Raw genomic sequence first — 20,109 nt, 5'->3', positions numbered from 1 at the left:
GTGTTCTTCGAATTAAAATTATTCGAGTGAAATTAAAACTAAACTGGAGTAATCTTCTAAAACATATTTACATTGTAAATATTGATATCATACGAATCTTATTGGTTTTCTATTGACCCCCGGATTAAGATCTATGCCACCATTTTAGATTGGCGCTCTCATATTTCAAAAATAGTAAATTTAGTGAAAATGATATTTTCAAGAATTCCCATTTGATGGAAACTTCAACTTTCAAATTTAGCGAAAATTTAATGAAATATCATATTTCAAGAGATTTTAACGACATGAAAATTTCATATTTTCAAAATAATGAAATATAGTAAGGATCATTTTTCAAATAGATGGAAATCCTTGAATTATCATATTTTTTCAATATATTTCAGATATTTACACGTTCGAAAGGTGGACTTTCAAAGTCCGCTTGAAATTCATTGAAATACAATTTTTTATATATATTTTTACTATATTTACAATTTGGGAAATCTATGATTTCGCCCAGTGAAATTGTCCGCAAAGAATTGAACTGTTTTAAATTTTTCGGAAAGATCTTCTAAATTAATGCATCAAAAGTTATGGTTGTTTTTCTACGAAAAATTGGGAGGAAAAATTGGTCAAAAAGCACTACTTTCAAGATTTTGAAGTGAATAAGCTTTTAGAAAAATTTTCCGAAAAATTAATTTTAGTTCGATAAAAGATAAACCATCTACTGCAAAAATCTTTTCAAAATGTTTTTTCTTCGCCGAAACTAAGCTCTTCAAAGTTGAAATACTCTTCTTCGCAAAAGTCTTCATTTTCTTCTTCATCAAATTTTTTCTTTGCGATTCATAAATTTTCGTCAGACTCACGGATGGTTGGCCTAACAGAAAATGTATAGCATGTCAAAGTTTTGTCCACCACATCAGGCAGAAATTCATATTTAGTGCTCGAAATAAACGTTTTCAATACCCCACGTCCTTTAGGCTAAAAATTAACGTTCTCGAGCCGGAAACTGACCGTTAATACTGGGCGCAAGAAGTTATGTTCTCTAACTAACGTTTTTAATGCCTTAAATTAATGTTTCCAAAAGTCAATGTTTTCAATGCCCAAAACTAACGTTAGTGAGCTCAAAATTAACGTTATCAATATTTCCCATGTCCCAAGGTTTCGATTTGTCTTTAGAAATAGAAGTACAGTGGATTGATTCTCCACAGCTCGAACACGCACGGGGAAGAAATTTGTTCGAGAAATTTCGAGTTATGGAGTAAGGTTTAACTGAAGAGACCATTCGAGTTAAGAGATAGAGAATCAAATTGGGTAATGTCAGGGAAGGGCTACAGGAGGACCAAAAGAAATAGACAACGATATATCTGGTTAATTTACAGATACATAAAAAGAGATCTTTCGAATAACCTAAGTAACGACAATAAATTCTACATTGTTTTTCGTAAAATATCTAAGTAAGTTTTTTTTAAAAAATCTTGAAAATAAAAATCACAAGAAATAAAGAAAAATGAGAGAAAAAAAATTGCAGATGCGGGTGAATTATTGCGGATCAAAAAAGGGAAAACGATTTCAGACCGGGGTTAAGGGGGGGGGTGTTAACTTCCTTTTTTAGCCCAGTGAAGTACAATTCGACACCGGTAAATATTCACAAAATCAGTGAATGAATTACTGTGAATGTCCTTCACACTGAATGAAATATTTAGATCGACGAATCGTGAGATTGTTTGTGTCTTGGAACAGGGGAGATTTAGCGCTGTATCAATATAAGACTCCATTTTTACTACACACTATTCCCCTGAAGCAAAATAACTTACTCTAACTAAATCAGGTAAAAAATTTATGTTAGATGATAAAGTAATCTAGAACAAAAATGGTCATAAGTCAAACTATGTTACAAATTAAAACTAAAAACTAGAAAAAAAACAAAGAGAAAATAAGGAATTTATTCATCTGCGAATTTGATTTTTCGATAAGCTAATTTCGACAAAACCACAAATAAACGCTTAAACGATAAATATCCTTATAATACTCAATAGCCTTAAGTGTATATCTTACATAAAACTCAAAATGCCTAACACTACGGAGTGCCCTATAAAAATTCTCCGTTAAACAAGAGGATTTCTTGCTCAAATCCCAATATATTGTTTTTAAGAATTTTTTCATGGGACACCTTGTATACAAATCTAAACGCATGGTTCCCTCAAGAAAAAAATAGGACAGTGGTTAGAGCTTTGAGCCGAAAGAACTCGAATTCGCTGCTCAACTAGAAAATATTTAAGAACTAAAAAGATTTCACATAAGATTTACGAATATGAAGTTGTGTCACGTCCCATTTGATTCTGAATATCTTTTCTGCTATACACAGTTTTAATAATATATAAAAAAGAAAACTTTTCAACCCTAAGACCTGTATCCACCTCTCATTTTCTGCTCGGAGCTCTCTTGCCTTTGATAAACATCTACGCCACGCCTTGGTGGTGAATATTGAAAGGAATAATACTCTTGTTGGCGGTAAGCTGGCATATTTCCTTGTGGCGGAGCATGTTGGGCATACATGGCGGGCGCCCCAGCAGCCGGGTAAGGAGATTGCTGGTAACCCATGTGCGGTGCTGGTGCGTAATGTGCCGGAACTTGTTGGAAATCGGGAATGAATTGTGGACTAAATGGTGGCGGGCTGTACATAGGGTATTCTTCAACGTAAGGCTGGTTTTCACCTTCGGGCGCAGAGCCGCCCGCGTAAATCTCCTGTGGCGGGTAGAACTCTTGTTGCTGTTGTGGAGACACCTCATCAGATGTAGGTAATAATTGCTCGTCTGGGGATGACACCTCGGCACGCTCATCGCGCGGTGTGGATCCGGCGTCCGCGTTCGCTGGAGCACCACCACCATCTTTATCCCATAGGTTAACAAGCGCTTTACCGACGGACGGTTCCAGCTCTTGAGCATCACGACTGATTTGAACCTTCTTGTTGTCGTTCCAAGGGTTCGCGAGATGCTGTGTGGCTTGGAAGGGCAACTCCTCCTGGTGTATCCATTCTATATCAAAAACACCTCCCAAATTTGCGGACCCGAAATCTTCACATTGCTTATCACTAATACCAGAGATCATCTTCGCGACTCCCTGGAAGCGACCGCTTCCTTGGACAGAGAAAACGAGGTAAACTTCCTCGCTATCTTTGAAGGCACGATGGAGACGTTTTTCGTTGCTTTTGGTTGTTGCCCAGATGCTACGGTCGAACGAGATGCCCATATTCTTCTCGTTGTTACACTTCAAGATGAAATAACTACGCTCACGCCTTTTTTCGTCATTTCCGCCTGTACTTTCATGGTCTGACAGCTTGCCATCATTTTCAGGGGCATCAGCGTCCGGCGGCGCGTCTCGGCCATGGTAACGACGTTCATACCGTGAGTTATATTCCCGACGGGCGTAAGGGCGTGATGGACCACCACCTCGACCACGACCTCTTGGGCTATAAAAACAAAAGAGGAACATTTGAATTTGAATTTCTTTGAATTAAAGCCTCTTTCAAATTTCTTTCGAATTGAGATTCTTGATTTATTTGTCAAAATAATTTGTTGAAAAAAAGAATTCATCTTCTAAAAGTGACGAGACTTTTGATTAGTTACGATTATTTCATCCACAAGTTTTAAGTTTTGAGTAATGTTTCAATTAACAAATTCTTACCGATCGTATCTCTCGTACTTTCTTTCATAGCCCCTTCTCTTCTCGATGTCCTTGGTAGCTGGGTTAACGAGACCAACCACTTGTTCTTCCTTAATCAAAACATCCGCTATAGCCTGGACGATATCGCTGTCAGCTTGAGTCCACGGTTTGGACGGGATTTGAATGTGTTTCGAAAATAAAGCGAGGAATTTGATTCGAAGCATGGCTAAAGCGTAGAGAGTGGAATCATCCCCCGTGAACGACATCCAATCATCGATCTTGAAAGAAGCAGTGTTCGAGTCTTGGCCCGATTCTTCTTCCGAATCGCTCTCTTGAAAGAAGTTGTCTTTGTGGTGTCCGCGATCGTTGCCGTGACGCCCTCGACCTGTCGTTGAAAAAAGACTAGTTATAGAGTCTTATAGGTCTTCGGATGTTACAAATAGAGAAACTAAACATATTTAAAACTAAGCATCATGAGAAAATTTCAGCCTGGAAACTCCTGGAAATAAAAATAAGAACTGCGCAGAATTTACTGGTTCTTTAAAAATGGAGTGTATTGCAGGTTGGAAAAACTTTTGTAAGGAGGGCTAAGATATGTTAAGATAGGACAATTCTGAACGTTTTCTGACTTGAGTCGTTTAACATAATACTTGTTGTAAAATAGTGGTATTATATGATAATGCAGTAACTGTTACGAGATAATGTTTGTTTTGTATAAACGAATATATTATCTTTCAATTTTCCTTACCATACCCTACTCTCCCTCTCTTAAATTTAGACGTTTAGCATGTTAAACTAGATATAATTCAATTCGACTGTCAATTGAGCTTTAAAACACTTTGTGGAACGATAACAATGGTCCTTTTAGAACTACAGTTGACCCTCTCTAATTCGAACTCGAATGGTGAATCTTATTTGTTAATTTCGAATTATAGAGAATATTTTTAGAGGGTTTTCCCCTTACGGGGACTGAGAATAAGTTCAAGTTATAGAGATATTCGAATAATAGAAGTGAAAGGAAACGTCAAAGTTACAACGAAGTACCTTTCTTATTACGCGAGGATTTCAGTCGCAAACTGCTATGATCGTAAGACAAGCATGGGCCACCGATAAGAGCCACCGCTACTGAAGATAATACAGAAACTGAGCGAATCTGAACAGAGTAATATAGCCTGGATAATTCTTCATACACCAACCAATTCAAAGGTAGAGATGAGATCGTGGAGTTCAACTTGTTGGCACGACTGACGGTGGATTGGACTTTGTCTTCAGAGCGCGCGACCAAGACGGACGAGTTGTGAATGGTGACTTTCTTTTCTTTCTCAGAAACCAACACTTTGTTTTCTTTGTCCACCTGAATCAGAGAAAAATTAAAGATATTCTTTTTATGACATAGAAAGGAGGCGCACCTCTATGTTGGCTGTAAAGGCAACAACAAAAGAAATTTCTCAAAATTTACGCTGGCGCGGGGTTGAAAGAGGAGGAAGTTGTTTTTTCTTTTGTTTAAAAATGCTGTGTAAGCAAACGGTAGGAGATAGATATTTAAATGGTGTTCTTTAAAATTGCACTTTTTGTGAAGGAGCACCGCGAAAAGGAGATAATATGAAAATTTAAGAATTGTAGATCGTGAGGTGGGCTTCATCACAAAACAGGTTTTAAACCGGGATTTACCCTTACCCAACCTCGTTCCATGCGCATTATCAGCTTTTTGATGCTCACCGATAGCGCTAGATATCTATTCTCTGGCGTCAATCAGTAACGTAAATAAAGCCTGAAATACACGGGGACGAGGTTGAGCCTTACCTAAAATGTTTTTTTATTTTTAGTGAATGAGTAAACTTGGGTTCAGCAAATCTCAATTCGAAAGAGGGAATTTGATAGAATTTCTACAAATTTACAGACTAGCAACATACCTTAATAAAGTTGGGGTAGAGACCCGAACCGACCACCGCTTTAATGATCGACCAGTTCCGGCTGTTTGTGTTCAAATCCCGCATGTTGCCCGGACCCTTCATACGCACCAAACCGAGGCTACGTAAAAGTCCGATAATTTGACGGCGCATACCGCTGACCATTTCCATAGTACCTGTACAAACAAAAAGAATCGATTATTCGTGATGAGAAAACTTCCCATACAGAATTACTATGATTACTATTACAGATTTTCCCGACGAAATAAAAGGTTCTAGCGATTAATACCCATAAACAGTTTTGAAATTGGTAGTAATACCTTCTCTAAAAGGACGTTTATTTTTCTAAATCCTCGTTGGTGTGGGTTTTTTTTGCCAAGATTGATTAAATATTTGAGGGAAAAGATTCTAAACACAGAGCGCCAAAAGATCTAACAAAGGTTTAAGAGTTTTCTTTTGCTTTGGACTGCAGGTAGCTAAGAAATTCTGTACCATACCTAACGAAATGAAATTTCTTGCGCAATAGACCTTCTCTTTTCCTTCACGCTTGGCGCGTTGCCATCCTTGGAAGGCGCGTAACATGGCGATCTGATCACTGTACGAATCTGAACTGAGTTTCAATTTAGCGTTGGCTGCGGAACTCTTCTGTGACGCCACGTTCGGTAGAAGAACTTAAAGAGAACAAAACGAAAATAAATTACATTGGTGAAATTAAGATTTGATAAGAATTACAATAGAGAAAATAATGAAGCGAGAAACCCCCTCATCTCCCTCACTTATCAAAAATACAGTCATTTCAGTTATAAATAATCATCTTCGAATAAGAGAGGATTTGAGCTGAAGATAATGAACTTGTGTCACAATTCAGTGATTAGTACAACCATGTACAACATTCTGTAATAATTCCTTCTTTGTTGTCAAGTAGTGAGACGGATCAAAATATGAGAGTTGATAGAAAATACGAGCATTTCAACTCACATGGTTCTTTATAGGAGGAGCAACAGGCGATAATGATGGAAGGTTCCAAGCATTTAAGTGACATTCCAATAAGAATCATTTTTCCAAATTGAGGATCGATCGGAAGTTCGATCAATAATTTGCCAAGGTCAGTCATCTCTTCATTCTCGTCTAGAAGAAGGAAACATATGAAATTTATTTTTTCTGAAGTTCAAAGCACGTTTATTTATTTTTTTCTGAGGTTCCTATTATAGGTACTACTACTGAATTTAGTCGATCCTTACTCCTTATAACACGAGTCTGACCCTAGATAAACTTAGTGTTATGCTTATAAAATGAAATAAATATCAACAGGTATCATCAACACTGGAGCACAGTAGTTGCACATGATTCGTTCAAACTAAAAAAGAGTTCGATTAAAAGAAGAGAGCCGCTGAAGTTGATTTGTGAGCTGAAAGGACAAAATGGGTACATACAAATTATGCAATATATTATGTTTGCACTAAATACCTCCTCGAGGTATTTAGTTGGACCCTGCAAACGTGCCGACAATTTCGGGGTGCCAAGGTAAATGACATATGATAATAATTTGATCATTAAGTTTCCTTTGGAAACAGTTTGCAAAATATACAAACATCAAGAAAAGAATGCAGAAGTAGATTGAGATATAATCTTCAAAGCATAATTACCAAGTGCACTAATGGCTTTCAGCATTTTAATGGAGCTCCTGGTGATCAAGTTGGATGGAGGTTCTGGTGCTTTGCCAAGGTAGTCGGTGATGGAGACATTAACAGGTGCCAACATCTTCGTTTGAAGACATAAGGCGTGTATTGGAACACGAAGCATCTCAGCATCCTGGTACGTTTGGAAGTGGTGGAATCTGTCTTGCGAGAACAGGTGGTAACAGATACCTGGCAAGCAACGACCAGCACGACCTACAAAGTCAAAATATCATAATTTACATGAGTATTTAAATGGTTATACCTAATGGTAGGCTTAGCCTTATCAAGACAACTGGTAATTTTGTTTCTTAGATACTTCTGCACAAAAATCACGGACAAAATAAACATTTTTCTTAACAAGAGTCCAACAATAGCGGACACATTGATCCAATTAACGCAGAACAAGTGATACTTTTATGGACCTACATGGTTATCAAAACTAATCAATGAACATTGAAAAAATGAAACACATAAGACATAACAGGTCAAAATAAAAAATAATAAGGTTTTTTGGGTAAAAAGGTGTATATACCTTATTACACGAAAATAAGTAGACATGTAATTAACACGAATTAAGAAATTTCGTGTTAATTAAAACCCCTTCAATTAAAACCAGCCGTGGTGTCCTTGAAAAAGCAAATAAAATTCATGTTAATTTTTTGCGTGTTAATTTCAAGGCCGTTGAATATTTGCCTAGTAATATTCGTGTATTAAGGTAAATAATTTAGGACTTTTAGCCAATCTTTTGATTATTTTCAAGGGTTTACAGTCTTGCGGCTCGGTTATATATGAACTAAACAGAGTACGGAAAGCAAAAGGAGATTGTAACTCGAAACCCTAGTTTTGGGGCATTTATGCTTTAGACCAATTTTTATATCATTGATCTAGAATTCTCGACGAACCAATTATCTGGCAGTTCATGACTTTAGGGAAATTACCTCCAGTGCACATAAAAAGAAAGTTTTCAACAAAAAGTTTGTTATTGTGTCCCTTTAATTGTAACCTTATAATGAAGACATGGGTGTGTAAGACGGTGGTGACTAAAAAATTTATATCAAATGCAAGCTTAGATTAGTAAATTTCAAAGAACCATTAAATCATTAGACCTGTTCCACAGCGGACAATTTCGCTATCTCAGTTATATAAATGAAAACACAAAATCGAAATACAAATAACAATTATAAGAGGCGGGTTCGGCTCAATAGGCCGTCCCGAAGGAGGAGGAGTCACGGGTCGTGCGGCGGCGACTTTAGAAGGTCGTCGTGGGGCGGGGCGGCGTTTTTCGAGAGTCTCACAACACGCAACATTTTCATGCCAAAAAGTGAAAAATATTATACAACAAAGCATCTCATCCATCCTTCTTTCTGTCTTGTATTGATTCATTGGATTAGAAATATGTCTTGGCGCAGCTTGGCGATGAAGATTTTGCTTTCTTTTTCTTATTTACATAATTGCACACAAAAAAACAAAAAATGATAAAATGACGAGAAAAACACATTTTGTTGGGCATATTTTGGCCAATTTTCCAAGCATGTGCTTATAAAAAAAAGAAAAAAAAGAGAAAATTTCCAAATAATGAAATTAGACCTGCAGATTCATCCAAGCAAAAGGTACATTGTATTTCAGCGGAATATGACAATTTTTAGCTATTGAGGCCAGTAAAAATGTTTTCCAATGTGTTTGTACTAGTAATCTCATGGTTATGAGGGAAATTCGGGATAAATTTCCCGAGGTCAATTTTGAAATTTTTTGAAATTTTCAAAAAAAAAGTGAAGACAAAAAACAAAATTTTGTTCATCCTTGACGTTTCGATACTTCTTGTATCATGATCACAAGCAAATGTTAACTTACAAGCAAAAACGTGTTAATAAATCAAAATTTCAAAATCACATCTAGCAATTATAGGTCATAAAATTTACATAATTGAACGCATACATATACTTATTCAAAAAAGCTCTAGAGGATAAGAAGATACCGTTTTATTTAAATCAGGTTTCAAATCCCTAATGATTAAAGATTCTTTTATATAAAGCTCTTCATCAGTTTTTCCTTTTTCGTAAACTTTCATGTTCTCTAGGGACACGTCGTGCCCAGTTCTAAAAAGATGTCTCGTTACAGCAGTTGGTCTTTCAATATTTCGATGCTCCTTGTACCGTGTCGCAATATGTCGTTTTGTTTTCCCAATATAGTATGACTCGCAATCTGTACAGTGCACTCCGTACACAACAAATGAACGTAACCTTAGAGGTATTTTATCTTTGAAAGTAAACAGATTTGAGAGTCGAAACGTAGTGCGGAAAACGATCTTTAGGTCAACTTGTGGGTAGGTCTCAGCTAATAACGAAATTAGCTGCTTATGAAGAACATCAGATAATTTACCATGAAAAGGTAAATACAGTTTCACTTCTTTCTTTGCAACAGTGGCGACACTTTCATTTTCATCACTAGACTTCATTTTTTGTACAAAATTCTTACACATTGCTATCAGTAGTTTTTCAGGATACTTATTCTTAACCAATGTTCGTTTGATAACTTCCCAGTCACTGAGAAATAGACGTTCGTTGGAACAAATCTTCCATGCCCTACTTAGCAAGTTCTTGATTAAATTGATTTTGTATTTCCTTGGAGTAAAACTATACCAATTCTGGGAAGTTATCAAACGAACATTGGTTAAGAATAAGTATCCTGAAAAACTACTGATAGCAATGTGTAAGAATTTTGTACAAAAAATGAAGTCTAGTGATGAAAATGAAAGTGTCGCCACTGTTGCAAAGAAAGAAGTGAAACTGTATTTACCTTTTCATGGTAAATTATCTGATGTTCTTCATAAGCAGCTAATTTCGTTATTAGCTGAGACCTACCCACAAGTTGACCTAAAGATCGTTTTCCGCACTACGTTTCGACTCTCAAATCTGTTTACTTTCAAAGATAAAATACCTCTAAGGTTACGTTCATTTGTTGTGTACGGAGTGCACTGTACAGATTGCGAGTCATACTATATTGGGAAAACAAAACGACATATTGCGACACGGTACAAGGAGCATCGAAATATTGAAAGACCAACTGCTGTAACGAGACATCTTTTTAGAACTGGGCACGACGTGTCCCTAGAGAACATGAAAGTTTACGAAAAAGGAAAAACTGATGAAGAGCTTTATATAAAAGAATCTTTAATCATTAGGGATTTGAAACCTGATTTAAATAAAACGGTATCTTCTTATCCTCTAGAGCTTTTTTGAATAAGTATATGTATGCGTTCAATTATGTAAATTTTATGACCTATAATTGCTAGATGTGATTTTGAAATTTTGATTTATTAACACGTTTTTGCTTGTAAGCTAACATTTGCTTGTGATCATGATACAAGAAGTATCGAAACGTCAAGGATGAACAAAATTTTGTTTTTTGTCTTCACTTTTTTTTTGAGAATAATCTGGCCCAGAAGAAAATTTTTTGAAATTTCCCGAGTGCAACGAGGGAAATTTAAAACATTTCAAAATTTGACCGAGGGTAATTTATCCAGAATTTCACGAGAACAAGCATGGGATTCCTGGTTAATCTCATGGTTTGGATTGAAATTCTAACAATTCTGAAAGACGTCAATTTAACACTAGAAATCAATCTGAAAATTTAAAAAGAGGTAAAAAAGTCATAGAAACGCGAATCGAGTTTTAATTGGATAGTATTCCATTTACTTAAGCCTTCGAAGTTAGTAAGAAAGTCGAAAAAGAAATTCCAAATTTGAATTTCCAAACGATGAAAATTTCACTTTTGCGGGAAATTACAAAATCTAGGAGGGAAATTACAAAAGCTAGGAGGGAAATTACAAGTTCGCGGGAAATTACAAATTAACGTAAGCAAAAACGTCAATCGAATTTCAATCAACCATGAGATTAATAAATAAATTAAAAATTTGGCTCAGTTCTTATAAAAAACGTTTTTCAGCAACTCAAAATTTCAACTTTAAACCATACTATCCCATGAAAATCATCATGTTATCGTTTAACACCCATATAACTGTAGTACAATAATTATAAACGACTCCAGTTTTTTAGAAAAGCTAAACTTTCAGAGATAAAGAAAACCAAACCGTTAAAGAACAAACGCTTCACTGAGGAAAATATGCACCGAAGAAAATAATTGCACTTCTTAGAATTTTGAACAACTCTCTCTCTATTATTCCTTTATTCTTATCTTTTTGTAACATAAGATGTTGGTCCCTTCAGCTAGAGTGGTATAAATTACTCTCTGTCATTCGAATCTTTCTCTAATTCGGCGAAAATTGTTTTGTCCCTTGAATATCGAATTAGAGGGAGTCAGCTGTACTCATTCATCAAGTTATTCTTGCCTTTCGTTTTAACCACATTAGTCTTTTGGAGGTACAGGTCTTAGCATATGCCATACCAACCAAGGTTTATTAGGATCATCCAACATGTTTTTCCATTGCACAGCTCCCAACTCTGTGTTCCCAAGTTGTCCAATAACACACTGTCCGATAGGTTCACCAGGCTCACCTTTATCATAATCAGATACGTAGAAAATTAGTGAAAGTTCATCCAAATCATCAAAACTTGCTTCGAACGCAAAACTAGCATTGAATGTCGGGTTCAAAGTCATTGTTTTGCATGTTGTTTTACGTTTCTCGATTTTCTTCCCGTCACGGATCAAGAAGAGAGTGACGTACGGGTCTGAGAAGCCGCTGTCATCAACTGCCGCTAAATTTTTACAACTCAAGATAAATACCGTCAAAACACTTGAATTAGGTGCGTAGCCAAGCCCGATACAAATATGTCCAAGCTTGGTATCTTTCCACGGTACTTTAGCCTCTGATCTGAACTCTGGTTCTAATACTTGTACTTTGGTCACCTTGCCTTTACTCATGTCAAGATCTTTAATGGAAACAGTAGCTTCACCGAGCAAATCGTCTTTACCAAAATCATCATGCATCACTCGAAAGATCAAATCACTCATTTTAAAACCGTTATAAATGATTTTCTTGAAATTAAATGTTTCTTCAAATTTTGGATGATGGGTATTTTTCTTGACTTTGGTTTTATATGATTTCTTTCTTAGCAGCCGGCTTTAACTTGACTTCAACGTATGGATCCGGAATATCTTAATTTTCGGGCTCCAGCGGTAAATCTTTACATTCGTGTACCGTAACAATGGCTATACTTTCCTCCTGATCAAAGTCAACAGTATATTGAATGTGTCCAAGTTTGATTTCGGACAAAGGGTCTAATCGTGTTGCTTCTATGTTATAATCCATTTCATCGACACGTTAAAAAATTCGCTCCTGATAATTTAGTCCGAATATATCGTTTTTACGTAGATCTAACTTTCCCTAGACTTCAGCCTTCTCCTCTTTCAGGCGACAGAATCGGCAGCATATACAACACGTGACCCGCCAAATAAAAACAATAACACCTGCTGTGATACCGAGCGTTTGTTCGGGAGGATTGGGGAGACTTTCTAAGAAATTCCAAAATGTTGTATATGCAAGTTTGATGTAATGAACGAACTTTTCTAACATTTCATTCCAATCGATATTACTCATTTTTGTCATTTGTTGATATGTGTTTCTTCACAATCAATATTATTTATTGATAATTTTGTTTAATTTCTCTAAATAATCAATAAGCTAGATGCTGAATGGACCTACCTGATGAAAAGTTAGATAGCAATAAGGAGAAAAATGAAAACAATCAGTCAGAAAATGCATAACGCATTAAATTTCATTAATTGTTGATGGGGGAAGAGGGAAGAGGGAAGAGTAGGGGAAAAAGATAGAAAGTTCCAGTTTTATTGAAAATTGAATCGTGCTTGATGGTGGGCATTGTTATCAATAATGTTTTTGTGTGAAAAAAAAACAAAGAAATTATAAGGAAAAAGTCAAATGAAAATCTGCAAAAATGACGATTTCCGGCATATTTTTGGCATTTTCGGCCGGAAAAAATTTTTTCTCAACAATCCGAATCGGCCATGTCTTGGGCTAATACGCTTCTTTGTGAAGAAAATCAGAAAAAACTAATGATGAAATCTCGAGAAAATACCAACAAACCGGTTTTTCAGGCATATTTCAGAGATTTTCCGCCGGAAAATCTTTTTTTGTAAATCGGGCTCTGTCACATTTTGGGCATCACTTTTTTGCACCTTTGTAACAAAAATTAGAAAAATTAAATTAGAAAAGCTGGTAACAGACGGACGGACGGACGAACTGACAAAGATTAATTTAAAGGACCTCCGAGGTAGGTCCAAAATACGTCCATCTCGACATTCATTTTCTGAGCCGAAAAAATTGTTTTACGAAAATCTCCTTCGACCAGCATTTATGAACATTCAAATGGTCATTCTTCATATAACTTTTTTATTTTAAACAATATTTCGAGGAGGTCTTCATTTCTTGAATTGTCATACTTCAGATGAGAATGTTTGAATCATTTATGAACATTCAAATGGTCATTCTTCATATAAATTTTTTTATTTTAAACAATATTTCGACCTCCTTAGTAGAGGTCTTCGTCAGGTTTGCAAAATTTCAGTTTGATGACATCAATGCAATGGCCTAAACCTGACATGCGAGAGCATTGGTTTCCAGAACCTAGACGTCACATACTGACTATCGTCTAGATTTAGACCATGTTCACTAGGTGGCGCCGTCTCACGGAACTGGATCTCCAATGCTTCTCCCACCTTCCTATCAAATTTATTTTCCTCTTTTTTAAGGAGAGATACATCACCTCATTTCAGTCCCTCTTTACACATCCTTGCATAATTCGTAATGCCAGATGAATCCCACTTTTCGTCTACGAAGTTTTTCTTATGTTGATTCACTCGTGTGGATACTTTAAGTCCGGTCTCACCGACATATTTCTTTCCACATTCACAGTCTATCATGTAAACTCCGGGTTGACTATTCGGTGGGAACCGACTCTTGTTTTTTGATGTTAACAAAGACTTTAGATTCGCACCACTTTTGAAAACAGTTATGTAGCCTGCGTTTCGAAATGCTTCGACCATCTCTTCCCTATGATGGTGCTTTGTTTTTATGCAAAAAAAATCAGAAAAATTTAATGATTTGACTCGAGGAAATCTCAAAAAACCTCATTTTTTGGCATATTTTGGCCCAAATTGACCCAAAACATTTTTTTCTCGAAAATCGGGCTCCGTCACATTTTAGAGTTTACCATTTTGATTCTTTGTGCAAAATATCAGAAAAATTGAATGAGCCGATCTGGAGAAAAGCTCATAACGAACGAACGAATGAACGAACGAACGGACAACGGTTAATTTATAGGACCTCCAAGAGAATTGGGTTCGAGTACGAGTAAGGTCAAAGGTAGAGAATATTGAACTGGTACACGAACGAACGAACAAAAAATAAATATAGGAGAAAACTCACAGATAAGGATATCGATATCATTCGTCGCTGGTAAACTCAGACCCAACCCCCTTAATGCGTGAAATAACATTAAGTTTAAAGCCCAAAGGGCTCTTAGTCTTAGATACAAATTTGATTTTCAATCCGGCATCTGTAAAACCAGGCAGGTCACGACTTCATTTCCCATCAAAGAGTTTTTAGTACTTATCTCTTCAGGGCTTTGAACTCAATGCGTTGGGGTTGATTTAACTAATTTCAAGTTACCTCGACGTTGAATGGCGCTGGCTTTGGAGATCCAGACAGTCCTCAATGTGGAAACACAACTGATAGCATCATGACTTTTTTCTTTCACTTTTCCTGAATCGATCACACAGACGACATCATCGATTGTAATTCCAGTCTCTGCGATGTTGGTTGATAAAATGATCTTCTGCACACCTGAAAATATCAGAAGTTTGTTAATTTTAAAGAAATAAATTACAAACCTGACATTCCGCTACTTTTTGTGATTACCTTTAGGAAAATTTTTTCGCGGAATTTAATTTCGCGAATCAGAGTTTCAAAATGGCAAATTTCGCGGAATTTAATTTCGCGAATGAGCCGTTTTCAAAAGTTTCAAGGAATTTAATTTCGCGGATGAGGGAAGTATTAGTCTACGAAAAGCCCTATTTTGCCCTAAAAAGATCAATTTTAGGGGTGATTTTTTTAATTGTGAGAATATTTGTGTTTCGCGGAATTTGATTTCGCGGTTTAGCCATTTTGGTGTGTTTCGCGGAATTTAATTTCGCGAATTACGCCCAAATTCGCAAAATCAAATTCTTCAGCGAGAATTTCTTCCCATAAAGGTACTTGAAACATTTATGTACTCAAAGTGAAATTCTTAATGTCGATTAGCAAATGAAATCTCCATATTGAATACATTTTTAAGGTCTCAGAAGGTTTCAATGTTAAAATAAAACAACAACCCGTAATAATTGTTTTAAAAGTATAACGGACGGACAGGGATACGTTACAGACGCTTACAACACCCTGTAATCCCCTAGGAAGTGTCAGGAACCATGCATTATCAGAAGCATCTATAGACGCAGTCTAATTTCTCTATTTCAGAAATTATATACCTGAAGGAGGGCGACCGAACACTTTCCTTTGATTGCCAGGTGGTAACATTGAATGAAGCATCAAAACTTGATATTTGCTGCGCTTTGAGAATTCTTTGTCTTGTTTCAGTTTGTCTCGTAGACTCACAATTTCATCATAACCAGGCAAGAAAATCAAGATGGAGCCTATAATAAATATTTCCAATCATAGAAAGGACTCTAACATATTTTACTAGCATTAAGAATCCAGAACGGACTCCAAAAGTTAACTCTTAAAGAATTAAATGTTCAGGAATCTTTAAAAACTATACTATGTGCATTTTCTGAGAAACGTGGTACATGGGCACCAAACTTTCCGAGTTATAAAATCAAGCAGTTCTATTGGTTTGAAGCTTCGTTGCTTTTCGGAAGAATTTGTACTTGTATATAAAAAATAAATGGAATTGTGTTCATGAAAATTCGCAATTCCAATTTCTTTTTTCCCTTGTTGCTTAGCCGAGCTCAAAAAAATTAAAAGAAACTCAAATCATAGAAAATATTTTTAGAGGTTTTCTACATGACAAGGAGTAAGTTCGAGTTATAGATGTTTTGCTTGGGAGTTACTCTAACAGTCTACTCTACTACTGTACCTTTCAATTGCTGTTTTTGACAAATTTGTCCAAGCAGGCAAAGGATGAGTGAAATATCAACTCGCTGGTCATCGAACGATTTATGGTACAATTCTAACCGTCGTTTGTCATTCTCTGTCAAGTCTTCTTCCGTTGATGTTTCGTCCAAAGTCGCTGAGGAATCGTTGCTCACTGATTGGCTAACACCTGAAAAAAAAACTTTGTCTGTAAATTATTTTTCTTTTAAAAGAACATACCTACTAGCAGAGGCAAGATACAACTATCAGACTTACCTAGCAAAAGAATAGTTTTGCCTCAAAATTGCCAAGATCTTATAACATTTAAATGCATTCAACCCTGGCTAACTAAAACTCATTCATCATAAGTCACTATTTCCCAAGAAAAGATTTCAATTATCTGACATTGTGCTTAAAAATCTTGGATAAACTATACCAACAAATACACATATAAAAGGAATTTTGAGGACTGATGTGATGTCAATCTTAAAAGTCTGGTTTGTTGAACCTGCACCGCTTAATGTAAACAAACCTTTCAGATACTCGACTACGTGGTTCTGGCTGAAATGATTGGCCCATTCCAATGCGTCTCGATTGTTGTTCGGATCCCTGATGTCCAACTTAGCACCCAGTTCAATCAACTGTTCAGTTAAGGTCTGGTTTCCACGGGCAGCTGCAACAATCAGGGAGGTCATCTTGGTGTCTGAATGTTGGTAATCAATATTGACATTCTCGTTCATGATGAGATGTATGATTTGATCAAATGCTTCATCATCACCGTTCAACCAGGCTTGTGCTAATGCTGTATCCATCTCCTTGGATGACGTATTCTTAGATTCCTCGTTTTGTTCGTCTCCATCTAGACAGGGAAAGTTTTATCTTTTATCATTACAACTTGTGCAAGAGAGTGTAAGAGTATCATTAATTCCACAAATCAGTTATTTGTATAGTTGGCAGTTTTACAAATAGATGTGTATGTAGGTCGGCATACACACTTTGATTAGTTATTCAAATTCTATCTAGTTAGACTAGTTGTAGTGCACTTTTTTGCTCTGAATATCATACTCTATTCGATTGTATCAATCATTTTAGTTGAATTCGTTTAAATTCGTTTTAAATTGTTTACCTATTTTGGGTTTTTTTGGCATAGGAACTTTAGTTAGGCTTTAGTTAGTTTCAAAATCCCCTCTTCTTTCAAAACACACGAGGTTGTGTCCCACAAAAGATCCTAAGGGTTGGCCCCCAACTTTAAAGAATTCTTGAATGTGAGAATAGAGGCTACATCCTGAAATCAGATCACAGAGTAAGAGTTAATTAGCCATCAGAAGAGATCATGGGAATTCACACAATGGCTTGTGGATAGTTTTTATGTGATCAGGAACACACTTACCCCCTGCATCATCCTCGTCTTCTTCATCAACACCGATTGGTTCATTATCTTCTTCGTCATCATTTTCATCTACGTCACTACCATCAATGTCCAATTTATCCAGATCTTCTGCAATGCCTGTATAATATTGTTTGTTTGCCATTACAATAAACATTTTCAACATACAATAAATCTTGACCAAAACTTACTGCCTTAAGTCCTTGTCTCAAATTTACCTTCCAATTTGAAATAGGCCAACTTTATTAAGAAAAAATAGCGAGAAGTTGCTTGGTTAGGAAATAAGGGCCATTTTACGAGAAATATTGAATGAATAATGTAGATGCTACAGATCCCAGAACAGAGATAAAGGGTCGTCATAATTGTTGTGGATCAGCCTCTAAACCATAAATAAAATGACTTGTAATAGCCAATCAAAGGATCATACCTTCATCTTCACCGAGGTCATCTTCATCTTTTTCGATTTCGACATCATCATCCTCTTCCTCACAAACTGCACCATCTCCAGCACCTTCTCCATCCACTTTTTGACTATAAAAATATCATAAAAACAATGTATCATAAGAGAAACTTTTTGTAAAACATGTTGTAACAAAGATCTTTATAAATCTGTAAACATGGGTAGCCTTAAAATGATTGCTTTACTTGGTTTATTAAGGTTTTGATTCAGAGTCAGATTTAGGCCAGACAGCAATTCATCTTATTTTATTGCAGTTCATTGATAAAATAAAACAATCAAGTTGGATCACACTCTTTTCATTTTTTCGAGAGTAAGAAAAGAGTCAGTGAGGGGAAATTTGGCTTAGAGTAAATTTTAAATATTAAAGGAGAAAACAAAAAGAAATCTAACCTATCCTCATTCTCACTTTCTGTATCACTTTCAACTTCGACATCTGATGCATTGTGGTGATCACCATCTGACAAAACATCTTCTTTTGGTGTGGCAGCCTTCTCCTCCTCTGCAGCATCTTCTTTCGTTTCTTCCTTCTTATCATCTTTCAAGAGTTTCATGACTTCCTCTGCAGCTGTGCTTTTTTCTTCAATTTTGAATAAGCTTCGATCATCATCTTGAAGCATTTTTCTCATCCCTTTATTCAAGTAGCCGGTCTGTTTTAGAATATCTTCCAAAAAGAAGGTCTTGACATCATGGGTAGATCCGTTGACATGTATGAAAGGACATTTTCCAAAATATGATGTAAAGAGGTCAACATTTAGAGCAGCACTCATCAAAATGACTTTCAGCTTTTTGTAGCTTTTCAATATATCTCTCAAAGATATTAGTAAATAATCACTGAGACAGTCTCTTTCATGGATTTCATCAACAATGATGTGTGTGAGGTTGGACAGACATTTATGACCAACCATTAATAATCTTAGGAGGACACCTGTAGTGCAAAAATGTAAGAGTGTTTTTGATGAAAGTTTGCTTTCAAGACGGATTTGGTAACCAACTGTCTGACCTACTCTCTCACCACGTTCAGCACTGACACGCTCAGCAATAGAAATAGCTGACAGACGCCTTGGTTGAGTACATATGATCCTGCATGGTACTCTTGATTTGTGGTGCTTCTCTAACAGAAATTGAGCTACCTAAAAAAATAGATGTGATAATGGATTTAAACTATTCAGTCAGTAATATAAACTTTATCAAAAGTAATCATAGGAGTTTATATCCTTATAATCCTTTGCCCAGGGTTTTGATAACAGACAAATCTTCAACAATCATGTTCTGCTTTTTGCACAAAACCTTGAAAAATGAATTCCTGTGTTATTGTAAGTGTGCATGCAAGGATAAAAAAGTTTGTTTGGGAAAATTGGCAACAGAACTTTTTGTCCATCTTATTTATTTGTTGTAATTTTTAACTGCATTTAGTCCTCAAGGCTTAAAAATCCTAAAATAGAAACTTGCCAATGGATTATTTTTGAGTACTGATGAAAGAACAAAATTTGTGTTGAAAATCTAGTTAATTGACTGTAAAAGATTTCTGCAACGGTAGAATTCTCTCTGACTTTCAACTATGATAGAACAAACCTATTTAAACAAAATCAACCAGCACATATTTTTATTTTTTCCTTCTTGAGCTTCAATGAAGCACTCAAAGTGTACTGAAAGTTAAATAATATATAATATAGATATATTTTTATAGTTATTGATATTCACTCAAACATTGTTCCTTCTGGTTCATTGTGCGCTGATGTAGAGTACCTAAATTTCCCAGCAAATAAGTTGTCTTCTGTTGGATGATCATTTTGGCCGTTTAGTGTTATCATCCTCAAAGCGACAGGCGCCTTTTTCTTTTGGCTACTCCATCCACCATTTAGAAGGCTTTAAAAAGAGATCCAACAAGCTAGATGCTGATTGGACCTACCTGATGATGAAAGTTA

The 20,109-nt window shown here is 36.0% G+C and overlaps 2 protein-coding genes across 2 annotated transcripts; both read right to left on the bottom strand.

Moving 5' to 3' along the window:
• Positions 1–1,345: 1,345 nt before the first annotated feature.
• Positions 1,346–19,310, bottom strand: LOC136798482 (3'-5' RNA helicase YTHDC2-like). The gene is made up of 14 exons (XM_067055096.1): positions 18,575–19,310; positions 18,152–18,255; positions 17,728–17,844; positions 16,870–17,196; positions 16,342–16,527; positions 15,734–15,898; positions 14,880–15,053; positions 7,202–7,447; positions 6,534–6,683; positions 6,053–6,226; positions 5,559–5,731; positions 4,690–4,999; positions 3,667–4,030; positions 1,346–3,451 (listed from the first exon to the last, which is right to left on the bottom strand). Exons 1-14 carry the CDS (start codon positions 19,087–19,089, stop codon positions 2,383–2,385), a joined length of 4,074 nt encoding a protein of 1,357 aa, XP_066911197.1. The 5' UTR covers positions 19,090–19,310; the 3' UTR covers positions 1,346–2,382.
• LOC136798523 (synaptotagmin-1-like) lies at positions 11,137–12,276 on the bottom strand. Its single transcript, XM_067055154.1, has one exon. The coding sequence runs from the start codon at positions 12,203–12,205 to the stop codon at positions 11,600–11,602; it is 606 nt and encodes a 201-aa protein (XP_066911255.1). The 5' UTR covers positions 12,206–12,276; the 3' UTR covers positions 11,137–11,599.
• Positions 19,311–20,109: the final 799 nt, after the last annotated feature.

This window comes from Clytia hemisphaerica, unplaced genomic scaffold, assembly GCF_902728285.1.
Source record: "Clytia hemisphaerica strain Z4C2 unplaced genomic scaffold, Clytia hemisphaerica genome assembly, whole genome shotgun sequence".
Taxonomy (NCBI): domain Eukaryota; kingdom Metazoa; phylum Cnidaria; class Hydrozoa; order Leptothecata; family Clytiidae; genus Clytia; species Clytia hemisphaerica.
The sequence above is the reverse complement of the archived record's forward strand: the minus strand, read 5'-3'. Positions and strand labels throughout refer to the sequence as shown.

Bases quoted from the DNA above. Each gene is read 5' to 3' on its own strand.
- LOC136798482 (XM_067055096.1), bottom strand. From the start codon at position 19,089: ATGGTTGGTCATAAATGTCTGTCCAACCTCACACACATCATTGTTGAT. The intron at 7,448-14,879 runs GTAACTTGAAAT...TTGACTTTGTAG, and splicing joins CAGCGCCATTCAACGTCGAG to GTCGTGCTGGTCGTTGCTTG. The intron at 5,732-6,052 runs GTATGGTACAGA...TTGTTTGTACAG, and splicing joins AAGAAATTTCATTTCGTTAG to GTACTATGGAAATGGTCAGC.
- LOC136798523 (XM_067055154.1), bottom strand. From the start codon at position 12,205: ATGAGTGATTTGATCTTTCGAGTGATGCATGATGATTTTGGTAAAGAC.